The sequence below is a fragment of the Megachile rotundata genome, chromosome 6 (genome assembly GCF_050947335.1).
Source record: "Megachile rotundata isolate GNS110a chromosome 6, iyMegRotu1, whole genome shotgun sequence".
Classification (NCBI taxonomy): domain Eukaryota; kingdom Metazoa; phylum Arthropoda; class Insecta; order Hymenoptera; family Megachilidae; genus Megachile; species Megachile rotundata.
The window spans coordinates 18,730,644-18,754,548 of record NC_134988.1 but is presented as its reverse complement, the minus strand read 5'-3'; the positions used below and the strand labels follow the sequence as shown (position 1 = coordinate 18,754,548).

The window sequence follows — 23,905 nt, the reverse complement described above, 5'->3', positions numbered from 1 at the left end:
TGTTAAATGCAAGGTTGTTCCGCAAGAATAACGCAACGACGAATCAACTAAATTTCGTAAATGTTTATTGAAAAATACTGTTATATGCATATCGCTGTTAATGAAATTACATAAAGATTAATTAAGCATAAAATCATATCGATTCGATGCGCGACCTTGAGTATCTGAATCGTGATCAAAATAAACCGAACAAAATAATGTTTACCTCTATTTGTTAATTGGTCGTCGAAGCTCTAGTTTTATCACGGGGTCGATTTTATCGACCTATCTCGCGCATCTTTGCGTCTTTTCAGATTTAACAATGGGTTGGTCAGCATACTTATCGAATATTGTACGCAACGATACGCGTTGCTTGCCTTTTATCTTTTGATCGATATTTTCCCGAATCCGATATCTCTTCTTCTTCATCTTCCGGTTCGATAATGAACGTAAGAGAAATATGCATCCACACCGTGTAGTACTCCCACGAAGCCGCTCATAATCTGTGCAAATGAAATGAAACTATAAAAATCCAAAAATCAAGTACAATGACTAGAAGTAGGCGCGCGTACGTAAGCCGCAGTCATTGCGGGATAGACGTCGAATCCTGGTCTAATATAATAGTCAGGGAGAAGAAAGATCTTCGTAGAGAACGCCAAATAAGAGGCTGAGCTTAAATACAAGAAGGAGGCTAAAGCGTTAAACATCATTTCCTGCAAAAGTAAAACGCGAAAATAAAATTCTGATAGCCAGACACGACGTACGTCGATCGATGATAACAGTTTTTACGTACGAAAAGAGAGGATCTGATCATCCTGTATGATTTTTCGGATACAATATAGCAAGCGAGTAACACCGCTGACGTCAAGAAACAAGCGGACGACGTGGTCAGAGATCCTTCGAAAGCCGAACCAATCGTTGTACTGTATTTCAGACCGTAATTAATTAGCAAGCTTTGTACCAGACCACTGATAATCTACGCACAAATATATGACCCGTTATTTAAGCCGTGCATTCTTTATACAGTCGTTTAACCGGTCGAACTTACCGTTTCGCACAGCTTCAATACTCCGGGCATAGTTTTCAGAAATTCGATGTGTATGCACGTGCAACACCTACAGAAGCAACATTCGACGCCTCCGGCAGCATGAGTGCTCGCAGACGACATCCTGATCACAGGACCGACTCCGTTTCTACCCATGAGGTCGTGGATTCGTTCGAATCGGTTTAAGTCCGCTTATTCGATTCTGCGTTCGATTGTCGAGAATTTCGCGAAAACGTATCCGCTACCAAAGCGTAGGTGTCCGTCGAGTTCGTTAAACCGTCTCGTGTGCAGACCCCTTGATACGATCGTTCTAATTGATTAAACGACGATTGATTCGCATCGTTACGAGGTAGACGTTGGATCGACTCGCACACACGGAACAGAGACCGACGATTACTCGACGAATAATTTACCGAACGCTTACGGGAGAGACAACGATCGCATTCGACGAACTCGTTCGAGCAAACTGAGGACCGAGGGTGTTGCACCAGCCGATCCAGAACGTTTAAATGTCGTTACACCCCCTGCGTCGCGTCCGAAACAAGGGATACCGTCTATTTCTGGCACGTGCCGCATCGGAACATACGCCCGGTTGCCGGTAGACAGGAAATATAAGAAAAAAGAACGAAGGAAACGGGAATTGTACGCGCGCAGATATCTACGTTGGACCGCGATAGGAAGCAAGGGAAGCGAACGTTTCAATTTCGTACGTCACCATATGATTCGATCATGGTTCAACCGATGGACGAACACGAAACGAACCGATCGCGGAAATTCTGCGTAATGCAATTAGCATTATCCTATCTTCTTTGTTTGTTCGGCTTCGTCCAAACTCCTCTCGCGCGATACGTTGCTACGCGCGAATCCGCGCTATGACAATGGTCGTGCGAGACTCGAGTGTTCTGTCCACTCAAATTTTCTGACTCATAATAATTACGTCGGTCTATCGATGACGTACATAAAAAACAAGGAGCGGTAGGACATTGTTTTGAAAATAAATAATCGTTCGGAATTCGGGTAACGTTTATTTCATCGTGTGCCATTGCATATCGAGTTACAATAATTAACACTGTGTACGACTACTTGGTATATTTTTTTCGTATAAACGTTAGATATATGTCAAATAAATACATGTACATATAGACGCGTACATACACGCTTTTTTGTAAATACGCTTCAGAAACAATTTGTGCGAGTAAATGTATATGTATAAAGGAACCGTATAAAACACGCGATATCTGTAAAACATACGATCAGGCATTCGATTAAGCGTAAATTGTTTGTTGCGTTTCTGTTTGTGTCGATGTTACAAAAATTTCATAAAAATAACAAGTACAGTAACAAGTACACGCGTAGAAAATATAGAAAATACAGTAAATAGTCTCGAAAAAGAGTTTGGTACAGTCACCAGTTAGATAAGATGTACGATCCATGTCCAAAACTTGAATGGTTCGCGAGATACGTAGAACGAACAATAAATACGTACGATTTAAGAACGATCATGAGAACGAACATTTTCGGGAACTCAGATTCCTCTGTATGTCCGAAGGGCAAAGATAGTGCTTAGAAGATACAACGTGGAATTTACCAATCCGCATATCTAAAAAAACAACACGATAAACGGACAAATTATTAGTAAATATAAAGAAAAAGATACAAGTACATCCACTGATTGTGAGTGCAATGCTCTCGTTCGCTCGACTTACCGCAGCAGCCATTAATACTTCGTACTCTTTGGAACGTCTCATATTCGAAACGTGCACTATAAAAGTTAACGATGCAGCCAAATATAATCCAAATGCTATAGCATGAAAAAGAAGTTCCTAAAAAAAAAACGTGGTTACGAATATCTTGTTATATTTGCGAATATCTTCCTGATACTTACGAAAATGGTTTTCGCTATAATAGACGACGTCGAGAGAGACGCTAAACAGCTTACGAGTAGAATAAAGCTGGAGATCATAAACGTCGTCGCTATTAAAAGGAAAAGTAATTCTTCGGTATTTCCGTATGAAGCGTAGGTAGCGAATCGATTGCCAATTATTGACACGCAAACGATTCCCAATGCCTGAAAAACGGTTGCTCGATGGAGAGGGAAGCAAAGAAAACATAAGACGAGATTAAAACCAACTCGTGTATCGCGCAGACCGCAATTTGTTAGCGGAAACGGAACAATGTATCTGATAAGAGAACCTTGCTGTGTATATACGGTTTTTCGAAAGGTTCATTTAACGTTACGATATACGATAAAGCTTACCACTTCCAATAGTTTTAAAAGACCGCTCCACGTTTTCAAGTAACCGGTGTTAACGATGATCGCCGTGGAGCCACTAGTCACGGTTTGCGTCCTGATGGTTACCGAATGCGACATTGTCATTTCCTTCGTTGTCGGTTCTGAAACGAGCGCGTTTCAGCGCGTGAAAGTAGCGCGTTACAACGAAGGTAGAAAACTGTGATATCATCCGCGAACGATGCAACCATCCTTTTTCCACTTGGATGCTGATACAAGTTCTCGATAACTGTTGTACGCTGCCGTAAATTTACCTTATAATCCAGGAGTGGTTCAACGTTTCTTCTTTTTTAACGAAAGATCTTGTTCTTAATAGGAAAAAAAAATTATCAACGCGTTGCAACGAACATACTCGATAGAAAGCGACTCCAGTACGAGGAAGAGGGCCAAGGCCAAGATTTCAAGGCGTGGCCTACATTTTGCGAACTACCTCCTCCGGTTCTCGATACCCAAAAATAGTCATCGAGTCTCACGCGTTTTATTTTCACGAGAGAAACTTTAACTTCCGGTCTCGATTACCATCTCAGGTTTCTCGCGTCATATACGTTCGTCTAAGCGTTCGAAACCGAACGAAAGATGCAAACACGATGTTTTGACGTACGAGCACGATTCGACGAGAGGAAAGTCGTGAACGTTTTCGCTTTCGTTTAGTGTACATATATTGCCGCGCCCCTGAACTTTGTCGCGGATCGATAACTGGAACAGTCGTCTGTAATCACTTTCTCCTTCTACACAACGACGAAGAAAGTATAGCAACGAAGCAACTAAAGAAGTATCGCCTGACTGATTATAACGAAGATTACGATAGCTTATCGAATAAGCGGAAGCAATGTTTTATACCGAGATCTATATGCATATAATAGATCGCGAATCTCGGGAAAATTATTGTAAAACTTGCCGGTATATCGTGAATACGCATTAACGATCCTGTGTACAAACTGGTATCACGAATATCCCAGAATTAGTGCGACGACGAGGTAACAAACACCCCCGAAATGTCGTCACTGGTTATTTTTAAACGAAAGCATATCTTCGAATAGAATCAATAAGAATACGCGAGACAATCGTGCTTTGATAACGCGTTTGTGCCCTGTTCATTGATAGGCGGATAAATAGCGGTCAAACGCAAAAAATGCGAATGAACAATTTACTTCGAAAACAAACTCGGACGATAAAACAAACGCGTATCGATGTAGTTTTTTCGTAGTGTACGCGTCGTAGAAATTTCGATGAAGAATTCCAGGATATTGATCGAACAAGTATTCGGCATCGTAAGCGTATAACACGGTATACGATGGATTCTGTCTACCGACGAAAGCAAGCAAAAATCTGTACCGGCTTTAAACTGACCTTTTCGAGGTAGATGGTCGCGCGGCGAGCGTCTGCGACTGACTGAGGCGTACGCTTGCGTTTCGAACGCGGTGCCATGAATGACGTCACTGGTGATATCATTGTCGAATACACACGTTTTCCATGCAATATCCTCTTCGCAGAAACGCGCAAGAGTTACTCGTAATCATCCAACGAACTCATAAACAATCTTTTCGTTTATCTAAATGTCGTTATTAATCGTTCCGAACAATTCTTTATCCGCTCGTTGTCAATTAATCATCTTAATTTTACGATCGTAAACCACATCCGACATGTTCTTACCTTGTATCGCTCTCGTGCGTACCGCGATACGGTCGTTGCAAAAAGGATAAACCGTGAATCGTAAGCGAACGCAATGTCGAAAACGAGCATATATTTCCATGGTAATGTGTACAGAAGAAATACAATGTATTTAAACACGTTTACGTACCAACGAACTGTCCTTACGTTCACGAACGTGAGTCGTACGCGAGTCCTCTTACGAAACAACGAAAAATATTAAAAAGAAAAGAAAAACGAAAGAAACAACAATGCGCTGCATCTGAAATTTGTGCAAATATATTATCTATATGAGACAGATACGTACATGTATATATTTACCAAGTGTATACATATAAATATAAAAAGTCGCGACAACGCGGAAAGGTACAATTAGAAAAGTGAATTGGACGGGAGAGTACCGTACGAGGTAGGTACGGTAACACGACCGAGAAACTAAACGCGACTGTAAGAAAGTTGGGAAGATTGACGTCCAATATGGATTTGATCGACCCTGAGCCGCGATTCGCTCTATCGACGTGATCGCTGTCAACGTTCTTTTGGTACTGATATCTTTGTCCGTATCGCGGTAAAATTTAAAAGGAGAATCTACGAATCTCTCCCTCGAAACGAAAAGTTGCGGAGAGTCGTTGGTATCTCCTATTGGGCGCGCGACGCGATCCGTTTCAGGTTAGCCATTCCTGCATATTTGGCTAACGAGCGATCGTCGCTATCGTAGTCATCCGGAATGCTTGGTCATTCGAAACTTGGTTTGAAATATAAAAAAAAAAGAGGCGTCGATAATTTCTATCGATCGTAACCTCGAGAATTCGCGAGGATTCCAGACGACGACGGGAGCGATCGAAGAACGATCGTCGATCGAGCAAACTAATTTTAAGGCACATAAATTACAGAGTCTCTCTGATCATAAGCTACGATACACGATTGGGAAAGGACCTCGCTGGACTAGCTTCGACCCATCGATCTCGTTTTCTAGCCTGGTGCTTATTTTTGCGATCGAACTCGATGATTCGGCGACGGTGTATTGTGGTCTCGAGTAGTCGTCGAATGAAGGGAACCCAAGTGTAGTAGCTTCGTCGTAGGTGCTCTTCAGGTACCTAGATTTCTTTCGATACCTCCGATCTTCTTCACTGCGTGTCGCTGCTCTTCCACTCGACGTACAGGAAATACGCTCCAGCGGCGTACGCTAGCGTGTTGAATATTCCGAATACCTGCGCATAAACGGTAAGAGAGAGATTTTAACGATCGTTTTTTCGCGATATCGCTTGAACGCGTTCCCGAAGAGACAAGGAAACGAACGTTCGTCAACTTTAGTCGAAACGTTTCGTTCGCGTCCTGTATTGTTTTACTTGACGCGATTAAGTCGAGACCGATAATACGTAAAACCCGTTTATTCTTACCCCTGCTGCGATGTTCCTCGAGACGGACGGATAGTTCACCGCGCTCCATACCGACAATTGCGCTATGAAGGCTATCATGTAGAGTATGGCGAACACCGTAGTATTCAGAAGTTCCTGCAAAACGCGTGTTCGATGAGTAATCGAATATCGTTGCTTTTGTGTGATCGCGATTTTTCGCTTACCGTCAAAATCCAATTGATGGGTAGTTTAAGCGCCTCTCGAATCGACAATACGTAAACGAAACACCATAATAAAGAGGCGATGAAAGCTGTCACTGCGACGAAAAGAAACCAGTGGGTTGCTGCTAGCCACGCAGGAGACGCGCATGCCATGCATATTATACCAAGAACCTGAAACGTAAAAAAATGCATTTCATTATATACATATATTTCATTTTCTCGATATCCTTAACTGTGCCGTCGCAAATACTTTCTTGCGTATAAATAGAAGAAATATGTCAATCGTTCAAAAACTTCGAATTGTTTGCAAATATCTCGTTAGCTCGATCGCGTATTTCATTGAATTTCTCTAAGTAATCGACTACGGATTTCTCTTGTTCGACCGGTCCTTTGAATTTCGACGATTCGTCCTTCGTTTCGAACAGTTCCGGAAAATCGACGAGCAGTTCGTTCGAAAAGTATACTTCCTGATTGGCAACTTTGTCTCGAGCTTTTTTCAACTTTGCAGCCCTTTCGGTCTGCGCTACAACGAGAGGCAGTCTTTGCGCTTGGAGCACGTCAGGAATCAAACCTTTTTTACTCAACAGAACACTTTTCATTCTGTGATATTCCTTCGATTTCCATGCAACATCCTTCGGCAGCGGAGCACTGCGCACCCTTTTCTCGGCTTTCGATTTCAAACGCGTTTCCCGCTCTCTCCGAAGCCTTTCTCTCGCCTTTTCCTCTTCTCTCTTGCGTTCTTCGTCGTGCCTAGTTGCTCGCTTCGCTGTCATGACCGGATCATTGGCGAGAAAATCCTCTTGCCAGCCGCTGAAAACTCTCTTTCTACGTACTTCTCTCCATATGTATTCCTCGAACCAATCCATCCTCTCGACCGATGTCTGACCGCTACGAAAGATCTGTGGTTCTTCGAACACGCGAAAATGTCCATTTTGATCGCCTGCGCCGATCATCTTCGAACCTTTAGACGCCGAGTAATCCAACGTGATCAAGCTACTGATCGATCTGGACGATACGACTCGTGAGAACACCGGCTGATTCGGTTCGTTTTTTATATCCCAAATTTCGAGTATACCATCGACAGTGCCGAGCACGAAAACACCGGGTTCGTTGGCCCAACAACAAGTCGTATACTTGCGAGCTCTTCTTCGAAATACGGGAGAATCCAAATAATCGTCCCTCCAAATGGCAAACACTCGACCACCGATCGTTAAAAGAACGTCTTGATGATGAGGAGACCTCGTGATTTCTGTTACTGGGCCGTCGTGCGCGTACGAACGACTCAAGATTTTACATTCGACCGTTTCTACTGTACCCTCTGGCTGCTCTTCCCATCTACACTTTATCAATCCTTCCGTGCAACCTATCCACAAACTCTTCGTGTACCGTGTTCCATTCGAATTCGACCGATCGTGCGAGATTTCTCGCGAAGTTTCGCGAAGATCGCGCTCGTCCAAAACTTTGATCGATGGAAGGCACAAACATAACAGATTAAAATTCCGTGGTTCTTGACTCGAGTTTGGAACTCTTAAACGAAAAACGGGTTGAAAAATCTCGTCGCCGCGAACGATGTGTTTCGAGCGAACAGAAAGATTCCAAAAGGCTACCGTGCCGTCCTCGGAAGCGGTTAGAAACTGCGCGCTCGAGGAAACAGATGATTTTGTCAACTTTCCATTTGGCTCTATCCTATAGTTGGCAGGTATCCATCGAATCGTTCGAACAGGTAGGCAATGAGAACTATGTTTATCCGAAACAATAATTGGCCGAACTACTGGCACATTGTTTCGCGATGATCTTCGAAATTTTATATATTTATCCGTTCGATCGTTGCTCCAGTACTCTCCGATATTCCAAACGATCACCTGACCGCTAGAACAGCCTCCTATCACTAAATCGTCGTCGTACGGGCAAAAACATACACGGTAAATCTCTCTGTGGTCCTGAAGACTGAGACGCGGACGAAGCGGATCACGAAACGTCCAAAGAAGCACCCTAGACCGAAATTCGCGTTCGTTCATCATTTCGTTTACCGAAATTCGAGTAGAAGCGCTGATGTACGAGATCGCTAGGTATTCCGTTAGCTCGGAACGCACGCAAACGTCCGAGATAGTTTTGTCGACGGCGAGATCGAAGTCGCTGAACGAACAACGTTCCTGGAAGGTATTCGTTTCGGAAAGCGTTTCAATTTTATGTTCGAACCGGGATAAACTTTGAACGTCGTCCACGTACAAATTCATTGCAGCGTTGTACCTGATAACATCGATCATCATCGGCGATCGACTCTCAAGAAATAATTCCAGTGGTGATTTGTCTCTGATTGCTTGTTCGATGTCCTTGTCTTCTCGAGATCGCTCGTCGACGTTCTTATCCGATTTATCGTCCGATTCTCCATCCTCTTCGAGACCTTCTTCGCCGACAAGTGCATCCTTCAAGATGTCTTCGTACACGTACTGTGTCCACGCGTTTCTAGGATTCTCCAGACACGTTTGAACGAAGGCCTCTCGAGTCGGAAGATGCGTTTGAACGACTCTGTCTATGCATTTTCTTTCGACATTTTCGAAATTTTCGTTCGCGTTCACCAGTTGCGCGTAGCTATCTCTAGAGTCGTTCGAACTTCTGTCGCACAATTTTCGATTCGTACCCAACAATCTCCCTGGTAATACAATTTCCACTTCGAACAATTCTCTAGTATTTTTCACGAACGTTTCGTCTACTTCAAACTCGCTGCCCAAACATCGCCACGGTTTCGCCTGTTTTCTCACTTTATTTGCAACTTTGTTCCAGATATACTTGGAAATATCTCTGTTTCGTTCGGAAACCACGCGCTTCGCGTCTTCGCTGAGGCAAATCACGAATTCGTCGGAAATCAGTCGAGTCGAGGAATAACCTAGAAGAAAAGTATCGGCTTTGTACGAATGAATTCTTTGTTGAAACCTTGCTAAAGACGATTCCGAGAGGTTTGAGAGATACGTAACGAGATCTCGTTTCACGTACGCCCACGGGTATTCGAGAAACACGTGCTCGCCAACAAAACAGCCCAGTCCTCGTTGCATTTCGGGATCCAGCTTTACATGCTCCACATTTTCGATATTTTCGTCGACCAACGTCCAATTGGACGGACATTTTCTCGACATCTTGCTTTTCTTTACTGCCGTGTCGTTAACTTCGAACATCACCGACATCGATCAAACTTTCATCCTAGAAACGGTCTCGTTGTTCCAGGCACGCGTTCTCGATTTTCCTTTCTCGCGACAAATTCTGCTAATAGCCACGCGTCCTTGCGCGTTTCTCCGAAATATTCAAACGTATTCAAAATGTCGAACGAAACGTGATAAATCAGCGAATGCAGATAAAACGCCGAGAGACAGGAATGCATGAAAGAGTGAACGGGCGCGAAAGTGCGAACGATTGGAACGCTAAAACCGTGTACCGAAGATAGAATTTCACTTTCACCGTTTGAAAACGTCGTCGACCGCGATAAATGCGCCGCTAAGAATTTCTAGCGTCAATGGTTCGTGCAGTGTTACACGAATTATCAATAGTTATCGAAGTAGTTCGAACAGTATAGGCATTGACGAGACATCGCTTTCAGCGAACTAATCAATTTTGTCCGTACTCGCTGTGTCTCGAATACTCGCGTACAACCTAGGTTACTTACAATTTATCTCTCAATTATTTTTCCTCTATAAAATTACTGAGTTAATTGACCTTTTGACGGCAGCACGTTTAAGCTAACTGTTCGTACTCGTCGCTAAATATACGCGCGTAAAAGAGCTGATGGAAATCGCTTCTTCTGACCAGCTAACAGGCGATGTCGCGTACAAAGTTTGTCCACCGTTCTCCCGATTCGAGAGCAGAGAAACGACGGTGCCTAAAATAACTTTATGGAGGAGAAATAGCCGCTCGAAAATATAGGTCGGGGTTCTGCGTTATTCATGGGGGGCAGTATACGTATCCGTGTGTCGCGCCGATGCATCGCTTCTAATATAACTTTAACGACCGTAATAATGACGATAGTCGAATGTCGTTCGCAAATTGCCCGTAGAATCAGGATCGTAAGCGAAACGAAACACGATAGATATTGTTGATCTTCGATCTCGTTTTCGGATGTTCGTTGTAACGCATTCGATCGAGTTACCCGAAGCACAGAATGGACGCGAAAGCACCGATGAAACAGACAGAGTGCTCGAGGAGACGGTATCGACTCTAAAATTAGCAACCAGCATTCGAGATCTATCGTCGAACGATCGTTCGTGGCGTTTCGTCAACGAGGACAAGAGTCACTGGAACATCGCGTGAAACAGATTCTTGGTTCATATCGTCAAGGGTCAGATGAATTTATCAAACGAATGTGGGACAAAACGAGAATGCAAGAACAGCGTTTAAAATTATTTCTGACGCGAGGTAAAAGTATACGCGATCCAGAGACGAATGTAACGCTGAGCTACTCGCGCTTCGTAACGCGACCGTGGCTATTCGTTCGCGTAGAGAACCGCTTACTTCAATGAAATTCTGAGCACTACTTAAATACATCGAGACCACGCAGAGATAAGAAAACTCGAAGAGAAACTTTACGACCCATATGCGCTATTCGTACACTATTACTAAGTACCTACCACTTACAGCCTACGCTGATAACTCGTGCGGCTCTGTCAACTATTCTCACGACGCTGCTCAACTATTGTAATGCCTCGAAACCGATGTAACTTTTCTTTAAATTCCTTTTTAATAAATCGTTAAATGGTGAAGTAGTTTTGGCGCCTTCTCAATTATCCTCTGATTTAATTGCGACAGTCGGTTAGTAGATTCTCGAAACAAGAAATTTAAATTATGCAAATCGCGAACGTTTATCCGTAAATCTGAAGCCTGACAAGTTCTTTTTTAAACGCTATGCGATCAAGTTTAGGCAATTTTTATTATTGGGACGATGACGTAAGTCTACTTCTTAAAAAAGCGATGACTCCGACGAGATACGCCCTGCTTTATCTTAACTTTCCGAAAATAATACATTTACGATCGCCATCGGATGACCGTTCTGTCTGGTCTATAAGTTTATTCCTATTGATCGCTCCAACTACGGTACTAGTCGAGTTACCATTTCGTTCTTTGCGACAACGTAATAGCATCGGACGGTGCGAATAGCAAGGATTCGGTAAATTGTTACAAGATTCATGGTACCGAGTAACGTGTTACAACGTCTTTTCTCTTAAGAGAGTATCGTTCGCTTACAAAGAAGCCCTCTTTTTTTTCTCCTATCTGCTAAACAATTTTTGCAACGTTGTGATTCATCGAACGATTACAAGGAATTCACGTACGTTGTAATACTCGTAGGATCACGGTGAAATACACGGTGTAAATAACGGTTACAGAAATAGCTAGGTAATCGCAATTAAATATAGTTCAATTAAATAAGATTTGAGATTTTGCGTCGACGAACACGATATGTACGTGCGGCGATAAATACCGACCACTCGAATTAGTTTGTATATCGTTAAGCATCGTATAGAAGTTTTTGGGTTCGTGAATCACGATTCTTTCACGGGTATATCGACGCTGACCATTCATGAACGATGCGTGTACCTGCTTCGCTATTCCATGTAATTTTCTTCTGTGTACTTTCGTGTCGTGTCGCGAGCACGGGACTGAAAATAAAAATTACTGGCACAACCGCTCGTTTATCGTTGATTGGCTTTCAAGTAGTAATCCGACGAATAATATTTACATAATATTCCACCTACGATATAACGTAAGTGCAACGTTCTTAAAAGGCTAAATTCTTTTATGTAAACGCACGGAGAAAAGTTGGAACGCTAACTCGCTAAATAACGAGCGAACACCCTCGACAAATCCGACAATGAAATTGGTTTAACCGATTGGCAGTATTCTCGCGAACGCGAAAGAATGATCGCTCTTATGAGCTATTCGCGTCGACTCTACCATACCGCTTCAAGTCCATGTTGCGAGGCGCGGCTTGTCCTTGCGTATAAGCTACTTGCGTGCAATTACCGCGATGCATAACTTGTTGCACCAGCCGATATGCCTGCTGAACAGCCTACACACCGTAAGAACTCGTAGCACTACGACCCGACAACCACTAGAATAATTGGAATTGCGTAATTCGGTGCGTCGCTCCGAACTATACTGTAACTGATTAAAATTCGCGATTCTCGAACAGCTAAACATTCACTTTTCCTAAAAAATAACATTTCATCGAATTTATTTAAAGGCTTTTAGAACATTTCGAGTCGAATTACCACAGATACGTGCTATTATATCCGTAAAAAGGATTCGGCAAATGTATCGAGAAGCGTTTATTTAGAGAGATACGTACGTAGAGAACTTTAACGCGTTACTTTTTCGCGCGTTCTCTTCTCACGGTTAATAGACGACGATTACTGATCGGAAAAGAACGTACGCCTATTATTGTGACCGAGATTCTCTTTCACTCTTCTCCCCGTCGCGTCTCGTCGGATGATTCGCTTATACACGCACACGAGTGATTCGAAATCTGAGGCTGCGAATAACAAAATCTAATAAACGCAAAGTATTCGATATTATGAACTATAATAGAACGATAAAACGATCGATATTCGACGAAAGATGCAACGATCAATTATCAGCCGATAATGCGAAACGCGTCGCAACGAACGAGTCCAAATACTTTATAAACACTAGGAAAAGTGACGAGCTCTATGCTACCGACGACCCTGACAAACGCTTGAGTAGATTTATTCCGTCGGTGGGTAACGCGCGTACGGAACGTAAGATTAAACTTACATATACGCGATACACGTATGTACGCGAAAATAAATATGACATACACGAATGACAGGAAGGGTACATAGCATTTGTATTATGCCACTTGTATCGTTGTTCCATTTTTCTTCGTCCCGCAGACAATTTCGTGACAACGAAACCTCGTTATTAATTATTCGATCGCTCGAGGTTTGTCTATTTCGATTTGCGTAAGAAACGAGATCGTAGGAGAGAGGACCGACGAAAAAGCTGAAAACAACGTTTTCCAAAGATTTCGATGGAATGTGTCGAGTGTCGCGCGCGTGGACAACCGGTAGTACTGGATCGATCGCGACATAATGAAAATCATCGTCGAAACATCAAGGACAGCTTGAATTGTTAATGAATCGTTTCGATACCGTTGGCGCGGCCTGAACGTGTACCAGCGCGGTGGAACTCTGAGTATGTGGGACGCCACGTATGGTCCCGGTCATCAGGATGAACATGTATGGTCATCGAACGTGCGTCTAGTTCGTAAGGACGCGTTCGAGTGTATCGAAACTATGCCACCACACCAGCCAACTTTTTCTTCGATTATGCACGATCATCGTTTTTTACTAAAAACCGGTTCTTCGGTATTCTTTAAATATCATTAACGCTCGTGTAAATTCGGACTCCTGGCATCGCGAGAATCCCATCTTTCGTTCGCGTCCAGCTGAAAAGGAACGACTGACGGACGGTGCATATTCGAATACTCGAAACTCGTTAACACCGAAGTGTGAACACGAAATCTGCGCTACGGTATTTTACACGATAGATACGTGCCAATCAATAATACATATACCCTCCGCAAAGAGGACGGCAAAAGCCTCATGAAATAACAGCGAGCTATATTTGATTTCTATCTGTCGGTAATTCAATCGGGCCGTTGCTAAATCATCGTTCGTCACGCATGCATTTTCCCACTTTTGTACATTAGCGAAGCAAACTATTATTTACTAAACATCGAAGAAAAATTAGAGGTTTCGTCGGATCGATGTACGCTCGTGTCTATTTCCAAAAGATTTACGGGCGTGTCTTCGAATGCACGTGCGTGAACCAAAGAGAACCGATGTTGATCACCTAACGGTACCATCGTGTCGATTTCGACCAGAAACCAGAATGTCGAGGAACATCGAAGGAAGTAGAAAATGCGCTTAACGTTACCGCTTAACGACATTTGCGCTTAACATCGCGATTTCATAATTAAAAACTACCCTTTCTGTCCCTTGGAGAGTGCATTGCCGACCATTCCGTAAAGAAACTACCGTTACGCGTTTATACCGTTGCTCGTTTAAAGGCTCAGTGCAAACCGTGTAATTCGAATGAAATCTTTGTTGCTTACGATACAGCGTTTCTCAAAGTGTAAGCTGGTATTCTCTCGCGAGAACACGAAACTACGCGATACTCCAAACTCCAAAGGATGCGCGTTCGGAATAACAACGTCGTATAAAAGATAGAACAACAGTCGTAGCATCAAAACAATGATGGATGTCTGCCAAAATATAATAAGATTAACGATATCGTAAAAAATAAAATTCTACGGAAGATAAGATTATTTTCGTATCGATGAATTGTAGCAGCATTAAATGTTATTTGAAGAAAGGAAAAAAACTGCATCAGTGCATATCGAAATGTATCCTAAAGCGCAAAACATGATAATCTTTTTCGTTTAAAAATTTCGTCTTTCTTCTTCGTTTCGATTTACGAGACGTACCCGATGCTAGTAATTATTAGTCATGGAAGAAATTCTGTTCTTATTGAGATAATGCGTGATTGAATTACATAATACTATGTAATCTTTTACTTTGAAAAACAAGTAGAAGAATTCCGAAAAGTTAAATTGCTTTTGTGTAAATACTATTTGATACTTTTATTCTGGGTAACCGATAACGAAAGCTTCGTATCGATCGTAGGAAAAGGTACAAAGCGAAATCGCGTTCTATAAAAGAGCAAAGTATACTTTTCTCGGGATCTTTACGTAGATACGTTTAATTCCATTGTCCAACTAACGCTGCATATAATCATCGAACGAGGGAAATAACGATTTATGTAATTTACTTACCAATTGCACGAGTTTTATGATACCGGGTATGGTCCTAAAGTAGGGCACGTTCAATCTAATGCTAGCCAGAGGGTTTGGTTGACCCGGTTCTGTCTTTACCGTAGGCACCTGTCGAGGATTGCTGGTGTTGTTGCTGGAACTGTCCATTGTCACAACGGTCTCCGACATCATATTACGTTTTCTTTACAGCAAGTATACTAGAGATAAATTCGATGTATATTCGCGAGTGAAAGGCGCCGGTGTAAACACCGCTAGAAAATGAAGGGAACCGGTATCGCGAAAGCCAAGCTCGAAACACCTGTTGGTTCACCACGGCCCGCACGGAGGCCACACCACTGAATACTACCTACGTATTAGCCAACGATCCGCTATTCCCCTACCGCATTCTATTTCTCCCCACCTTTATTTCATTCCTTCTTTAACTTGTCAACGAAGTTGAAGCGCAAGACTCCAATCGCCACGTCATGTACACAGAGTTTCCGGTTCTTCCGCTTCCTCTTCGTTCGCATTAGCAACAGTTAATACATATATAGTTTTCTTCTTCTTAGAAAATATGCACGAGTCTCTTATATCCTTTCAATACATTTCGGTATTATTTGATGCTGAAAGTTTCGCCCAACGAACGTTTTAATGTCTACGGATGATTAATGAATGCAACAGTTCAAATATAATATTTGTATGTAAAATACGTTTTTCAGAAAATCATATAATCGCGTTACAGAATTTTATTAGAGAAAGAACAAATCTTACAACGATGAAATTTCAAACTGAGGTCATTTCGCGGGGTTATAGGGGAATAACTAAACGGATTGGTGCACATAGTATTAGGCGCTACGCGTAATGGTACATGATCAAAGTATCGAACCAATCGTCTATGGGATGAAACACGATATATACAACGTTTTTGACCAACCGATAAATTGCTCTAACGGAACTGACGTTAACAGTATCCAGTAACGTGGCTGCGTCATTGTTTTACTCATCATTTGTGGCTTATCAATAACAAGTACTTCAAAGTATTGTTGGTGACGTTCAAGTCGTGTGACTTGATTCTTTTTACGTAAAGTGGTGCAATTTTTAACGCACAACCTATCACGATACAATTAGTGTATTTAACTTATTATTTTAGAAGGTACAATATTAATGTGTTTATTTGTTGATATACATATTTGTACAAGAATTTTTCTTAAGCATTACAGTAAATTCATCACATTGGTATGCGGCAAATCTCCGGCTCATTTTGACACATTCAGTATTTCAAATTTTTTACACTTATTTATGTTGTATACAATATTTTTACTGTATGTCGTAATAAATGGATTAATACTTATTATTGTTTACTCAATTAATTTTCTTAACAAAAAATAACATTTCATGGTATTTCAAATATATATAGTATATATGTAAATGAATTTACTTTCAGAAAAATTTATACAAAATGTCTCTGTATCCTACTCTCGAAGATATGAAAGTAGATCACATGATTAAGGTAAACAAGAAAACAATAGTATACTCTTTAAATAATATTTCTTCTTAACTCATTGTAACATTTTATTTATAGGTTCAACTACAAGCGGAATCACAATATAATGTTGCACCTATACCTATATCGTGTGAAAAAGCTACTCCTTCTGCACCAGTCTGTAATTCTTCCTCTGTCCCTTTGTATCCCTCGTTGGGAGAATATATGGGCCTAGAACTTACAGAGGAAACAATAGCAAAAAATATGTCTGCATATTCTCTTGTAAATAGACAGAGTGTAGGTAACATTTGGAATTTAAATTTTAGTTGAAAGCATGATCGTTACGTTAAAAGATAATTTGTGTATCAGATGACGGTTGATGTTACTGCAGCATCAGGACCTTTGGCAGGTATGATTGCACCGATATCTGGACAGTCTTTAGGTCTACAAAGAGCTCAAGTTACAAATGGAATAAGGGAGGTAAATATAATATACTTTGTATGATACATATATATATATATATCTACAATGTTCAGATATAAATTATCACTTCGCTGTTGTAGCTGATCCTGTGTAAAGATAAAGATGGTAAAATTGGTTTAAGAGTACATGCTGTAAATAATGGCATCTTTGTATGTCTTGTAAGTCAAAATTCTCCTGCTGCACTTGCTGGCTTACGGTTTGGGGATCAAATCTTGAGTATCAATAATGTTACTGTTGCTGGATATACTATGGAGCAAGTTCACAAGATGTTACGAAATGCTGATATTAACGACATTAGAGTAGTAGTACGCGATAGGTTAGTTATATTTGGTCAGTCGGGTTGTATAAAAATTCAGTGTATTTTATTGCTAATTTAAATATTCTTACAATATTCGATTTCTTTCAGACCTTTTGAACGCACAGTTACAATGCACAAAAACAGTACAGGATACATCGGGTTTCAGTTTAAAAATGGGAAAATTACTGCTTTAGTTAAAGATTCTTCGGCTGCCAGAAATGGTCTCTTAACAGATCATCAGATACTTGAAGTTAATGGAAAGGTAGATTATAAACTTGCGAACTTCGATACCTAACATGATCGATAAATACGTCGAATTTTACGAAATGTTTTAGAACGTGATTGGTATGAAAGATAAGGAAATTACAGCAGAAATTGAAAATGGTGGGAATATTATCACTATAACGATCATTCCATCATATATTTACGATCATATGATTAAAAGGTACGTTCACATTAATGCCTAACGTTTTGTATGACTTGATAAAATCGTGAATACTAAATGAAAATATTTCTTCAGTATGAATAGCAGTCTACTGAAAACACTGATGGACCATTCTGTACCAGATGTTTAAAAAAGTAAGTTTCAAATCAACTTCGGGATATAGTTGAATATTTTGCTATAACGGTGTCTGTGCATGACACTTCGTATTTTATTATCAACAGAACATGTTGCATGCATAAATATTGAATAATGGATATGAAGTTACGAAATATGTTTACAGTATTGATAAAAAGTTTAATTAATTAATGTATAACAGTTACACTGTACTGTTATATCGCGGGTTCAAGAAATAATTCATTTTTCTGCCATTCTTTCATCAGATTCTTACAGTTAAGACAGTTTTTATATTTACATAATAAACGCATATTTTATCGGTTCTGATACAGTTATCATTTATATATAATATTATATTGTTAGGATTAAGATACTTTTGTTATTTGAATAAAAATACTATGATATTGTTAGCCTTTTGTAAAATTACTGTAATTGTTTGTGCATAAATGGAAATACTTTGATGGTTAGTTTTTACATACGATGTACCATACATACATGTATGCATACTTTTAAGGTGTCGTGAGATTGAAATTTCTAGTTTATGTTGTAAATATTTATACATATATTCTACTTTTTTGTATCATTACAATGTTTACTACGTTAAGTCCAATTTTTACGATTAGAAAATTTTATTTCATCCTTATTTGGGAATGTGCCAATTCTATGAAATGTAAATTGTGTATCTAATGAAGATAATAATAAAATATTGTATACAAAAGTATTGTCGAATATAATTTTATGTACTTTAAAATATATCAGTATTAATTTTTACTTATGAATGTAGTACATAGTATTTTAAACGCTCTCCATAAAATACTGGCGATTATTTATTACTATCAAATTTCCGGTTGCGCACGCGTGTTTGATCTGTTTTACGTATGACGATCTTTCTCCCATTTGTCATTGCTACCGCTTCGACGGGATGAGATTTATCAAAGTGAAGTGTAATATTATACAGTAGAATAATGAAAATAAGATTTAATTATTGCATTATAGATTTATTATATACTTACTTATTATAGCGTGGCAAAAAAGATTATCATTTATGTGAGCCTAGATACTGTGAGGTACTATTAGGTGGAGATTGACATAAATGCGCTCGGCTATTAGCGTTATTTTGTCGAGTCCAGTACCCGACAACAAGATGTCTCATCCTGATTACGAGCAAACCGCTCACGATCATGCTGCATTACTTTTACTTTTGAGACCCATTGGTACACAAATCAAACAGAAAACTGTTACCAGGTTATGTGAGCGTATAATTAAAGCGGGTAGTAGATTTAGTGTGACCGATTCTTCGGGTGGAACACGTGAAATACTTGCTAGATTCGTCAAAGAGCACCCTGTTGAAAACAATGATTGGGGAGATTTCCAAACCCATAGAAAATTACTGGGCTTAATTACGTTTGGGAAATATGACAATCAAGCAGAACTAAATGAGTTGTGTAGAGTGCATGAAAGTCTAAAAGTAAAGTATACCGCAACATTGTACGATTCACGTGCTATATTGTTCGGGCCATCGGAATCGAATAATGTTCATGAACCACCAGCATCATTCAGCACACCTTCCAATTTCAAAACTCGAGCTATGTTTTATATTGATGAAATTTGTCCTGATCTTGAAGTTCATATTACAGAATGTCTGAATTCTTTATTTTGGATTTTAGAATCCAAAAGATTAGAGCGGTCAAGAGAAAAAATAGACAGAGTTTCTCTTTTATTGGCACCTTTTGAAAAGAAAGATTTTATAGGACTAGATCTGGAATCTAGGAATAATAGAAAAAGATGCGTGGGTCGAATGACAAAGCATTTAGGTGATTTATGTCTTCAAGCTGGACTCCCAGCAGATGCTTTAAGTAATTATAACTCTGCAGCCAGTGTACTCCAAGCTGTGAATGACTGGCTGTGGTTAGGTGCAGCATTTGAAGGTTTATGCGCTGCTTCTGCTTTAGTATTATATCCAAATATGTGTAGAAGTCTTCCATTGCAAAGAAATTCTTCTCTTCAAGAAGGAAGTCCAGGTAAGCAAAGGTATGTATAAATTACCCTTTCAATTTGAATATACAATGATATCATAGAATTTGAAATGATAAATTTGTAGCAAACAATCAATAATAGTTCATGTTATTTAGGAGGGGTTCACAAGCTGTTGGTGCTTTACCATCGCCACCAGCTATAGACACTGTAAAAAATAGTATGCCACATATTTTGCTACCTGAGGAAATATCAAAGAAATATCGTGAGGCAATAGTTCATTATAGCAAATATCAATATGCTGGTATAATTGAAACAGAAGCCAGCTTCAAAGCAACAAGAATATCGATAGAACAAAATTGTACTTTGCAAGCTGCTTCGTATTTAAATAATGTTATACTTATAAACTTACCATTAAGCGAACAAGAAAAAGTATGTAATTTAATTGAAAATATTATCAATTCGTTAAGAATAATGTAACTAAATGTGTCCATAATTTTAGATCGATAGATTTACTACATTGTCCGATTTGTTTACGAGCTTTGGTTTTGTAAGAAAAGCATCCTTTTGCTTAAGATTAGCCGCAACAAGGCATGTGTCTCAAAATAATCCCAATCCAGATTGGCAGCAATGTTATAATTTAATGCTACAAGCCACTTCTGGATTTAAGTTATCTTTAGATCCTGCTGATATGTCCCCTGGTAATTTTTAATGTGAATGTATATCGCATTTGTGTGTTGTAAAGTAACAGAATGTAAAATAATTTATTTACACAGAAAATCATCGAGGTTGGCCAGTTATTCAAATTCAAGTAATAAATGATCTTGTTGCTGCTGCTAATCGTATGGGTAATCCGGCACTAGCAACAAGGCATATGACATTTTTACTGCAAACGATGTACAATTATTTGACTCTAAACGAGCGCAAAGAAACAGCTTTGCAGCTTCAAAGTGTATCCCAACAATGCGAGGGTGCTCCCGTGCCTCTTGTAAGTTTTATCGAAATTTTATAAGATGCATATAGATACTTTTACCATTGAGAAGAATAAAATTTTTCCTTTGCCAGGTTTTAGATTCTGGCACAGTTATACCGCCTGCAAATTTAACCAATCTTCCGAAAACAAAATCGTTCGTTTTAAAAAACATGCAACCCCATCTTCAGCCTCAAAAAATCGAAAGGGTCAAAGAAGATCATGGTCCCTTTCTATTTACTCCAATTAACTTCGGATCTTTAGAAAGAAAAAATATATCTAAAAGCAAAGTTGGTGCGTTTACGTATCGATTTAGATATTGTTTACAGGTTTAGGTACGTGTTTGTTATAAAAAGAAGATGTAAATGGTTACAGATTATTTATGGGTAGAGGGTGACATTTGTGAAGTGTCGATGCAACTTATTAATCCTTTACCATTTGAACTTCACGTTTCTAACATGAGACTTCTTACAAACGGGGTAGTGTTCGAATCAATTCCCGAAAGTATCACGCTTCCTGCTGAATCAGGACCTATCGCAGTGACCTTAGCAGGCAGACCTAAAGAAGTTGGAGATTTAGAAATTCTTGGTTTTAGTACGCATACGCTAGGAGTGAAATCTAATTGCAGATTAAGATACATGGAGGGAATGGTTCATTCTCAATATACCGTTGAGGTGGTTCCAGCATTGCCAAGAATAGAAGTGGCTACAAGTTTACCTCAAACTGCAAGCTTTAGCTCTGGAGATAATATAGTAACAAGTGCAAGTGTATCATTGTATGGCGGTGAAAGGTAGATTTCACAGTATTCTAGCATCGCTTAAATGTTGTCAGTTCAAGTATAATAATCTTCGCTGTTATGTCGTAGTGCCGAGTGCACCGTAACTATTACAAATAGTGGACAAATTCCAATTGAAACGATTGAAGTATCTGTACAATCTACATTGGATACGATAACCGAAAACAGGATATTTAAATGGAGCGATGAAAACTTAATCACACAATTACCATTGCAACCTGGAACTAGTGCCAGTCTTACTTTATATTTGTATGCGGCCACAGATTTTATAGCACCCACGACTAGAAATGGTAATGTCGTCAATGATGTTTTTTATGTTTGTTCGTTAAAAAGTTTCAGTTTTAATCGATCGTTTCGTGTTTTTTTTTAGATATTAATAGCAGTACATATCTTAGTCAACCGAGCAGTTTAATGTCTCATTCAGGGCACAGTTCATTACCTTCGAGATTAAGTTCTCCGTCGCATACGAAACGGCAATCGGAATTAACTTCCTCATTTAGATCTGGCTTAAGTTCTCATTCCGGACATTCTTCCTTGGCAAGTTCGCGTTTATCGAAACTTGCTGTTCCTCTACACTCGTCAAATGTTATCGAAGGTCAATTAAAAATAAAGTACTCGGGTGGCGCAGGTTTAACAGCGGGTTACTGTCGTATATCGTCGGTCTTTGTTACCATCGAAATGTTACCTAGCGTACAAATTACAAATTGGGACGTACTTCCAGCAGAAACGTAAGCAACAAATAGAATAATCTCTATACATTGGTTAGAATGATCACAGCGATCACAATTCAGATAAATACATACAGTTTATGTTTCTTCCTAGGCCATCACAATTTTATCTTGTACTAGATTTAACGAATATGACCAATCATGAAATGGAATTGCATTATACACAAACTAAATGTATATACATGGAGGGTAAAGAGCCGTGTAGAATCCCTGTGCCGGTGGATAGATGTCCACTTAGTAAATTATCTATGGTAATGAAGAATTTTATGCACTTAATAGGACGAGTTTGTAAACATTCCTGTTCGTATTTTATTGGTAGTTAAACGGGGCTGGTGATATCGGAGAACTTCAGAAAGTCTGTTCTGAACACATTGCTTCGTTAGTTGATTTACGCTGGCAATTGTTAGGTACAGAGTCGGTCGGCAAAGCGACCCTTTCGGGTATTACCCTCACTCAAGATATGTTAGATCTTGTTAGAATGAGTCCTTTACAGTGGGGTACGTTTTAAGTGGTCATCATTTTGCCTTAATTTATTTTATTCGTTTAATAATTAGCGCATACCGTTTACAGAGATAAAAATAAACGACGCAACCGTGAAAGCTCAAGATGAACTCACTTGTACTTTAGGCGAATGCGTTAGCCTCGGCATAGGAATATGTAATGCATTAGAGCATCCTTTGAGCGATCTTGCGTTATCTATCAATTTTTATCAAGATCATCATAACGGTGTAAACAATTATCAGTTAGAGACGAGACTATCCATCGCTGGTGCGAATAAAGTTATGCTTCCAGCAGTGAGTTACTTTAGCGACAAAAATACCGCAATAAACAGTTTAGATTGTCGGCATAAATATGGATTTTTAGTTACAGGAATACGGGAGAGTTTACCATGAGTGCCGGGTAGTATTCTTTACAGCAGGACAATACAAAATTGATATTCGATGTAGCAGTAAGGAGTCTGCACCGAATACGCCAGTACTTTGTTCAGAATTAATAAATGCTGGACACACGTGGCGTTACATACCGCCGATAGAAATAACTGTTGATGATTAATGACACACGCGAAGATATTTAGTGTGTGGCTTTGTAATATTTGTAAAAGTATAAATACATCTATGCTTTGTTATGATAATTATACGTGACGAAATTTAGTAACTGGAACTTTTACTTTTTTTAATAAAGTATCAAGAAAACTACCAAGTACTTTAATCGTTTAATGTCGATACTTGATAATTCCTGAAACCACTAAATTA

At 39.8% G+C, this 23,905-nt stretch overlaps 5 protein-coding genes across 12 annotated transcripts; 2 read left to right on the top strand and 3 right to left on the bottom strand.

Annotated features, from left to right (window-relative positions):
* Positions 1 to 48: 48 nt before the first annotated feature.
* Positions 49 to 1,889, bottom strand: sing (MARVEL domain-containing protein sing). Its single transcript, XM_003704232.3, has 4 exons — positions 1,028 to 1,889; positions 773 to 955; positions 552 to 692; positions 49 to 482 (listed from the first exon to the last, which is right to left on the bottom strand). Exons 1-4 carry the CDS (start codon positions 1,178 to 1,180, stop codon positions 405 to 407), a joined length of 555 nt encoding a protein of 184 aa, XP_003704280.1. The 5' UTR covers positions 1,181 to 1,889; the 3' UTR covers positions 49 to 404.
* Positions 1,890 to 2,029: 140 nt separating this feature from the next.
* Positions 2,030 to 4,823, bottom strand: LOC100881243 (uncharacterized). 2 transcript variants are annotated; one of them, XM_012287307.2, is made up of 6 exons: positions 4,665 to 4,823; positions 3,569 to 3,622; positions 3,282 to 3,418; positions 2,910 to 3,092; positions 2,731 to 2,847; positions 2,030 to 2,624 (listed from the first exon to the last, which is right to left on the bottom strand). In XM_012287307.2, the coding sequence occupies exons 3-6, from the start codon at positions 3,399 to 3,401 to the stop codon at positions 2,550 to 2,552; spliced, it is 495 nt and encodes a 164-aa protein (XP_012142697.1). In that variant the 5' UTR covers positions 3,402 to 3,418; positions 3,569 to 3,622; positions 4,665 to 4,823; the 3' UTR covers positions 2,030 to 2,549. The 2 variants fall into 2 exon arrangements, with proteins under 2 accessions (XP_012142697.1, XP_012142698.1); XM_012287308.2 differs by lacking the exon at positions 3,569 to 3,622 and having other exon boundaries at positions 4,665 to 4,822.
* Positions 4,824 to 5,043: 220 nt separating this feature from the next.
* LOC100882406 (plasmolipin-like) lies at positions 5,044 to 15,748 on the bottom strand. Of its 3 annotated transcripts, XM_012287305.2 has the most exons (5): positions 15,383 to 15,748; positions 14,663 to 14,812; positions 6,547 to 6,714; positions 6,365 to 6,478; positions 5,044 to 6,175 (listed from the first exon to the last, which is right to left on the bottom strand). In XM_012287305.2, the coding sequence occupies exons 1-5, from the start codon at positions 15,551 to 15,553 to the stop codon at positions 6,092 to 6,094; spliced, it is 687 nt and encodes a 228-aa protein (XP_012142695.1). In that variant the 5' UTR covers positions 15,554 to 15,748; the 3' UTR covers positions 5,044 to 6,091. The 3 variants fall into 3 exon arrangements, with proteins under 3 accessions (XP_012142695.1, XP_003704297.1, XP_076388423.1); XM_003704249.3 differs by lacking the exon at positions 14,663 to 14,812 and having other exon boundaries at positions 15,383 to 15,742; XM_076532308.1 differs by lacking the exons at positions 5,044 to 6,175; positions 14,663 to 14,812; positions 15,383 to 15,748 and adding an exon at positions 7,115 to 11,153.
* Positions 15,749 to 15,920: 172 nt separating this feature from the next.
* LOC100883401 (syntenin-1) lies at positions 15,921 to 18,905 on the top strand. Of its 3 annotated transcripts, none has more exons than XM_012287302.2 (8): positions 15,921 to 16,058; positions 16,806 to 16,871; positions 16,944 to 17,141; positions 17,214 to 17,324; positions 17,408 to 17,643; positions 17,734 to 17,887; positions 17,961 to 18,070; positions 18,146 to 18,905. In XM_012287302.2, exons 1-8 carry the CDS (start codon positions 16,023 to 16,025, stop codon positions 18,198 to 18,200), a joined length of 966 nt encoding a protein of 321 aa, XP_012142692.1. In that variant the 5' UTR covers positions 15,921 to 16,022; the 3' UTR covers positions 18,201 to 18,905. The 3 variants fall into 3 exon arrangements, with proteins under 3 accessions (XP_012142692.1, XP_012142690.1, XP_012142693.1); XM_012287300.2 differs by lacking the exon at positions 15,921 to 16,058 and adding an exon at positions 16,229 to 16,597; XM_012287303.2 differs by lacking the exon at positions 15,921 to 16,058 and adding an exon at positions 16,241 to 16,514.
* A 149-nt stretch (positions 18,906 to 19,054) lies between these two features.
* On the top strand, positions 19,055 to 23,848 carry brun (trafficking protein particle complex subunit brun). 3 transcript variants are annotated; one of them, XM_003704267.3, is made up of 12 exons: positions 19,060 to 20,215; positions 20,317 to 20,590; positions 20,661 to 20,859; positions 20,935 to 21,146; positions 21,224 to 21,422; positions 21,504 to 21,918; positions 21,994 to 22,214; positions 22,295 to 22,652; positions 22,747 to 22,903; positions 22,972 to 23,149; positions 23,223 to 23,446; positions 23,517 to 23,848. In XM_003704267.3, exons 1-12 carry the CDS (start codon positions 19,278 to 19,280, stop codon positions 23,703 to 23,705), a joined length of 3,564 nt encoding a protein of 1,187 aa, XP_003704315.1. In that variant the 5' UTR covers positions 19,060 to 19,277; the 3' UTR covers positions 23,706 to 23,848. The 3 variants fall into 3 exon arrangements, with proteins under 3 accessions (XP_012142701.1, XP_003704315.1, XP_012142702.1); XM_012287312.2 differs by having other exon boundaries at positions 20,067 to 20,205; XM_012287311.2 differs by lacking the exons at positions 22,972 to 23,149; positions 23,517 to 23,848 and having other exon boundaries at positions 19,055 to 20,215; positions 23,223 to 23,388.
* The last annotated feature ends 57 nt before the right edge of the window (positions 23,849 to 23,905 follow it).